The 7,384-nt window shown below is 39.8% G+C and overlaps 1 protein-coding gene across 2 annotated transcripts in view; it reads right to left on the bottom strand.

Annotated features, from left to right (window-relative positions):
• Window positions 1-361: 361 nt before the first annotated feature.
• The window catches only part of LOC100882736 (uncharacterized), a 30,823-nt gene continuing 23,800 nt past the window's right edge, over window positions 362-7,384 (bottom strand). The window contains exons 2-3 of one of the 2 annotated variants that reach the window (XM_012286585.2): window positions 4,575-5,763; window positions 362-4,490 (exon numbers count right to left, since the gene is read on the bottom strand). In XM_012286585.2, the coding sequence (XP_012141975.1) occupies window positions 4,105-4,490; window positions 4,575-5,763 (1,575 nt within the window). In that variant the 3' untranslated portion in view covers window positions 362-4,104. Of the gene's footprint in view, window positions 5,764-7,384 lie in introns of both variants that reach the window. The other variant, XM_012286584.2, reaches the window with a different exon arrangement.

Here is a 7,384-nt window from a genome sequence, read left to right as displayed (position 1 = left end):
CTCTATTTTAATAAAATTCGCAATAAAAAACTAAATTCAGAAAATGAAACTAATATATTGCGTTACATTTTAAATTATTTTACCGATTCTCAGCAGTTCAAGTAACCTGCACACCTCGACGTAATTAGTAGAAATAGGAAGTGCAAACGGCTCTTACGTTCGAAAATTCAAATCGTCAATTAACTTACCTGAAACGGAGTTACGAGACGCAAGGAAAGTCGTTCGATCGTTCGTGTAACTGCAAAAAACCGCGGAAGCAGTTGTACATCGAATACCTGTCATACTTATGATTCTCTTGCACGCTTTTACTTTCCTTTCGTCGAATATCGTTATTCGGGTATCGGGTGAAATAAACGACACATTCTCGTTACAATACATATTTTTTTTCTCTTTCGATCACGTTTAGAAATAATATAAAAATAACTATAAACGTAAAGGGGTTCGTATTCCTTACCGTAAAAGTACTGAACGTACAAATCGCTAGATAGACGCTAAGTACATTAATGCTAAAGAAAGTATTTACAACGTGAGTAGACATAAAGTGCATATCGACACTCTTTCGATACCATCGACAAGAAGAAAAGCTACAGAGTTACATCGTTACATAATTCTTTTAACGCTGTAATTATTTTCATTTTTAGGACTCTTGTTCTTATTTCGTCTTGTGAGGTTTAGGAAATTTGTTCATTTTTTTTTGGTACGTTTTGATCGATCACTTCTGTTGTGATACTGATACAGTTTACACTACAATTCATTTACTGCCATTTTGTGTATAAAAGAGTTTTGTGCAGTAAAAATGTTATGTTATGTAAGGTATATACTGGAACGGTATTAAAATTAAATTGTTATGATATGGAGAGGTTAACTGCTACAGTGCAGCCATATTTAATAGCAGACTGACTACCATTTTGTGGCTGCAAGCTTGATTGATCAGTATTTTGAATTTGAATGAATTTTAACTTTGAAGACAAATTTTCTCCAAAAAGATAATAGTACTTGAACTATTATTTAATACTTGAATAACACATCTTGAAAATATGGTACTAAAACTGTTATTCAGCAATTCAGATAAAAATTGCTATTTGATCCACTTGTAACCTTACAAGTTCAGCTAACTTCCAAATTGTCCTTCCTACATTTCTCACTCGAAACGTAACAAAAAAAACCTTGTCAATTTTCCAAAATCCACAAGATGAGTCAAGAATAAGAGTTTGAACTTTCCACCAATCGAAAGTGAATCTAAAATCCCTATTTCTGTGAACGCTTGTTCTGCGAACGCTTGTTCTTCCTTTACCCAGATAATTCTTGCGAGTTGTATTTTATGCCCGTCAACGCTTAACCGCTAATTAAATAGACACGATAAATATAACGAACTTGACAATAACCGACCTGTTGTCTCGTATCGGAGAAAGCATTCGTAAAAGTGCCGCCATAGAACCTTTCGGCTGCGTGTGAAATCTTTTCACGTGATCGCGAGGGTACACGCCTTTCGATCTGCCCCACGTGTTTCCACACGGGTTTACAGTGCATACAAGTGTGCATAGCTTTCCACGGAATCGAGTCGTAGGACGCATTAGATTCGAATCGATTCTCACACTTGCGACGAAGGGGAATGCAAATAGAAAGTTCTTCGGGGCCGGGTAGAATGTCCCTGCAAGTCAGACCACGCCAATGAAAGTATGCTACAGTTCTCCTTAGACGGTTCCGGATTTAACCTTACCGGCTTGCAAAATTTATGGAGAACGTTGCAAAATCGCGTTAATTTTGTTACTGTGGTCTTGTTTCTGCTTTAGGGTTGAAATTGGAAGCTCTACTTTTGGGTTGAAATTACTGTCACAATTTGGTACTAAGTCTATCGTTCTTATGCAATAACTGAAATGTATATTGACAATTACTTAACTTATCAAGTATTAAATATGGGGTTTGTTAATTAAGAATTATAAAACAGTCTTAATTGAAGCTTGACTTCATAAAAAAAATGGAAGATCATTTGCGTATCTACAATCTCAAAAAAGCTATTAATAATGTTAAAAGGAAATGTGGAAGAAAATTAGTTTAAGGTCAATCCTTTTAATCCAACTGTGTCTTCAAACACATACCGCAGAAAGCATAAAATTTGTAAATTTGTGAATTCAAAGGGAAAATGCATGGAGGTAGAAAATATAAGATAAGGATGACAAGGGGTGATCAAAGCTATAAAAATTAATTTTGTAAATTTAAAACTGATCTCTACGTCTGTGTTTTTTAGTGGAGCTACACCTGCTATGTTGAACGTATTAAAAACGTTTTTAGCTTCAATACAATACTTGTAAATTAAGTACTTGTCAATTGAGTATTTTCTTAATTCACCTCTCAGCTGTTGCATAAAAAAACGAAAATTGATTTTTGGACACTGAAATATCGTCACTCTGCAACAGATGCACTTCATCGGCACACAGATTGTTATATGTATCTATCGCACAATAGAAATTCAGCCATTTAATAAATTATTATGCATATCGAGAAATCTCCATGCAACAAATCTGATCCCGAATGGTTACACAATACCGAAGGAAAATTGTATAAAAATTGCAAGAGAAACTTCGTTAAGAAACATCAAATCCAAAGCAATCTTGTTATTGAAGGTTTCGCAAGCTCCGACTGTCACGTCTTAATAACGTTTTCTTTATTCAAATTTTTCGCAATGCTCATAGAAGGAAATACCCGCATCCGTATTACTAAAGCTTCCTTTATAAATAAGGACCTGATCAATTCAATTCTGCACTTAACTGTTACGTATTTCCTATGAATCATTCCTGTGGGAAATCGTTTTCCGATTGTCGAACCGTTATTATGATAGCGAACCTTTCAATCCTACGGACTGGCGTTTTGTAAATCGGTCAGTGCGTAGGTCGGGATCGTGCTTGAAATGTTTTCGTGTATACACGATGAATATTCTAGTCATGGCGTGGAATCTGTGCGGTGTAGCATGTTACCGTATACGACGAGAAATTACTATGGTAATGTGTCTCGTGTGCGTCGGTATTGCGTTAGGTCATTGACTTTCACTCTCTAACGACAGTTGATCTAAACATGAAATGTGTTTCAAAAGTTTGCTCTAAAAACTGATATTTTACACATCATTAAATATCGAACATTTTATTATAGATTATTTATGAAATGGCATCATAAATTAGGTTTATAAAAGAAATTACTTAACCCTTCGTTCCGATACAGTAATCATAATTTTATCAAATTTCGGAAGCAAAGTTCTTAGAGGTATATGCAAGTTTTCATCAGTTTTGTAATTTTAATATTTTATGGATGGTAAGAAATATATAAAAATATGACAAGATAAAATACTCGTGATAAAAACTTTTATATACTGCTTTTCACATTCTTAGAAAATATTTTTTCGTGTTTTTAGGTCTGTATATTGGTTAGCAGTAATATGCCTCAGTTAATGCAGTTTTCAAGAGGGTCACCCCGTGAATGACTATGTCTTCTGAGAGTGTTCTTATAAGCCCTTTGTAGCAAAAGAGTTAAGGCGATTAGTTTATTCAAATTGTGATTGCAAACTTTAGTTTACTAAAAATTTTCCAAAAAGTAACTCTTGGTTCATCATAACTCGCAACTTGGATAGACATCCAGTAAAAAACGTTAAATATGCGATTTTGGAAGTTAATACTATCACAGTACCAGTGTTATGTCAACGTTCTTATAGTGTGCTTTGGTCGATATTGTCAACGTTGTTATGTTTACGCTTCTGCAAAAAACCGATGTTCGCAACGCGACAGGAATTCTGGTGCCGATGTTTTGTGCACTGAACACAACATTTCAAGGAGCATAAAATCGCGCATACACATAATACAAAAACAAATGAAACCGTAAACAATTGCATAACATATAACATTAACGACATAAAAAAAAGTCAACCTCAAAATTTCGATTGCTCCTTGACATTAAATATCCGCAAGGTGCCTGCTTAATGAACAATATTCTTAACGGCCACGCGCCAGGCCCATTAGCAGCACCGTAAAAAGTCGCCGACTAAATATCAGATTAAAGAAAGATAACTCCCTGTATAAATTTCACAAATCGAAAAGACTCACTCGCTAAATTGAATCAGTAATGAGCGGCACTGGCTCGAAGATATTGATCGATCTGACCTACAGAAAGAGGTGCACTGGCTGCGTTCGAGGACCTTGCTGGTGCAACGTAGTAGAACGACTGGGGTTGTGTCTGCGACTCTAGCAGTTGAAGCCTGTGCGACTGTGCGGGCTGCTGTTGCTGTTGCTGCTGCTGCTGGCGTCTCTGCTGCTGAGCGTACAGCTGCTGCGATTGCTGCAACAGCTGGGACTGCTGTTTCCTGTACAACACTTCCTGGGGTTGGTTGACGGCCGGGGAGGGTTGGGCCTGGGCCGGTTGCTTATAAAGCGGGGACTGACGCTGGGGCTGCTGGGGCTGGAGCTGCTGCAGCTGCTGCAGTCCAAGGTAGGACTGTGGCTGGGCTACGAACGGTTGGAGTTTGTGACTTAGGGTGAAGTCACCCACGGTTTGGGGTAGTGACTGATAAAGTTGGGTATTGTACTGACCGGTAGAGGGATCGTACACGAGCTCCGACTGGTAGATGGGGTCTGCGGCGGAAGCGGCGATCGGCGCTTGCCCGGCTAACCTTACTTTCGATGGTTCGGGCGACTGCGCGGGCTTGGGACTGGGCACACCGACAGTGTTCACGTAACGTTCGAGTTCAGCGGCAAAGTCAAGGTGAGCTGCGCTAGAGACCGTTGTGCTTCGTAGATTGGGCGATGCAGTGACTGCCGGGCGAGTATAGGACAAAGCTGCGCGCTCGGTGCTACTGGGGGACACGTACTGGGCAGCCACTTGTGCAACGTGGGGTCTGGGGGTGATTGCGACGGATTGAGGCTTCGGGTGACGCGTTACTGGACGACGGGTCGTCGTTTCGAGGGTCTGATAGGCCGTTGAGCCGACAGTTGGTTGGGTGCGAAGAACGGGCGACGCTGTGCTTTGATATTGGTTCGTGGAGGAAGCGAGTCTGTAGAGGCCAGGACTGGCTGTGGGTGACGGTTCGTAGAGAGCTGTCGACGGCGTCACTTGAACGTAGGTTGGCTGTTGAGGCGCTCTGTATTGTGCTGGTCTTAATTGCGCTGGCTTAGCATAGTCGTCCTCGCTCAACTCCTGACTGGCATCATCGTCCAACTGATACTGCGTTTGGAAAATGGTGGTAGGTGCTCTTGTCGTCGATTGCTGATAAGTCGGTCTCACAGGCACCGGTCGTGGTACTGGTCTCACAGAAGGGTAGTTAGCTGGTCCAGACAGATCATCCTCCTCCTGTTTCTCGACATCTTCTTCATCGTCTTTCGGTGCGTTCGGGTCGCACGGATTTCCGGACACGTACGTGAATTCTCGCTTGTTGCCGTCAGGGTCTATGTAACCGTATTTACCGCGCACCACGCAATCGGTGCCGCGAGTTTCCTCCTTGAATGAACCATCTGCCGCCTCGTAGCCGAAAGTGAAAGATCCATCGTCGTTGACCTTGTTGTAATTGCGAATTGTCTGGACTGGTGGTGGCTTGGATGAGTGCAAAGCGTCCTTCGAGCGTGGCGAAGGAAGGGCACGGGTTCGCGGCTGGTAGACTGCTGGGTTGTAATCGTCTTCGTCCGCTTGACTATCTTCTTCGTAGTAAACTTGCGGCTCGGCGATGCGGGGCCGGAGCTCCACACGTTTCGCCTCTGTCAGCAGTAGTAAGCATAGTGGGATTACCTGAAATTTAACGTTGTTTTGTTAAAATTGGAATATACTAGTTTCAAAATAAGTGAAGGACTCATATCAATATACAGGATGTATCAGTTTATAGCACAAGACTTCAAATGAGTTCATGGGTTGTAAGTCGAAGGGTAAATAACTGTTAACTTACTGAAGTAAATAACTTCTTAGGTCCTACTTGATTTTGTTCATAAAAATGATACACCTCATAAATGTAATCTTGTCAAATAAGTACAAAAAATCCAAAAGTCAGTCCATTTAAAAAAAGGGAAAATAAATAATCTAATCTAAGAAAAAATCTAAGGGCTAATAGTTCAAATCTAAACATCTGAATAAACTGAACGTCATAGTGAAAACCAGCTTCTACTCCAAATTACAGAAAGTGAATTGAAAGGGTTGAAGTCACGAAAAAGTAAAGCTTGTTTGTTATTGTCGAGAAGTACCAAAGACGGAAACGTTAGTATCGCATCACGCGATTGGTAATCGAAATTACTGGATTAGAATGTTGGCAGACCAGCCTGTTATTCTAGTTTCCAGCCACGAAACCGGATCTGCATCGGTTTATAGCGAATAGGAAGCAGAAGATGGCGAGGAGAGAGCGAGTTTCGCGGATCGGTGAACTCGAGTACGCGCGAATGGCATGTGCGGTAAAATTCCTTATCGCTCGCTCGAACCAGGCCTAATGTTGCTGACCGTTAAGGTGTACGCCATCAGCCATGGCAAGGAAGGAAAGTGTTATGGCAAAGTTGGTGCAATGTTACGAGACGCGGAATTACCGCTATTCCACGCGATCACTTTTATTACGGATCTCCGGCGATATCGTTTTATTATGTAAAATGGATATGATAAATGTTTGCGACGCCATGAGCTTGAATACGCATGGAATGATGTCAATGTTAAATACTATTTTCCGTTCTTCCTTGTTTATGAGAAAGGGAGTCGTTATGCATTACTTTGTTTTATCTCCCTGCTGTATAATATCCTGTCACAATGTAGTTCAAAATGTAGCTCAAACACAATATAGTTCAAACTTATATTTTTACCATAATTGAATTTTGGATCCAATTCTGTTATCTGAATAATCACAGAGAAATATGCAGAAGACTTTAATTTCTGTTAATTTTTATTTTAATGTAATAATTAATTGAATGAATGACGCAAGTGTTTAAAAGATTGTAGGTTGAATTTTTCCCGAGCATTTGGTGACAAGTATATGCTGTCGCAACAGCGTGATTGTAATGCTATTAGAAACTGCAGTATTGCCGATGTCGATCAGAAGAAAATGTATCAGAATTGAAGGAATTCCATGTCTCCGGTCATGAGAAATCACGTTGTCGTAAAATATGGAAAGTTTTGATTTATTATACGATGGCATTGTGCAATCGCAATACTGAAATAGAAGGAACTGTGATTTGTAAAATCTGTTTGATATACAATACATAACTGGAGAGCAGGAATAAAATGGGTGCATAAATCAGTTGCATGTTCGAAATCATTTGTGCATATGGGAACATCTGGAGTCTGAAGATCAAACATTAGATGAAATTACAATTTTTAAGTTAATCAGTAAATTCTGAGGGTTTACATCTTAAGATGTAGATTGGAATTGGAATTAGAT

The sequence above is a fragment of the Megachile rotundata genome, chromosome 7 (genome assembly GCF_050947335.1).
Source record: "Megachile rotundata isolate GNS110a chromosome 7, iyMegRotu1, whole genome shotgun sequence".
Lineage (NCBI taxonomy): Eukaryota > Metazoa > Arthropoda > Insecta > Hymenoptera > Megachilidae > Megachile > Megachile rotundata.
Note: the sequence above shows the minus strand (reverse complement) of the source record. Positions and strands in the feature narration are given on the sequence as shown.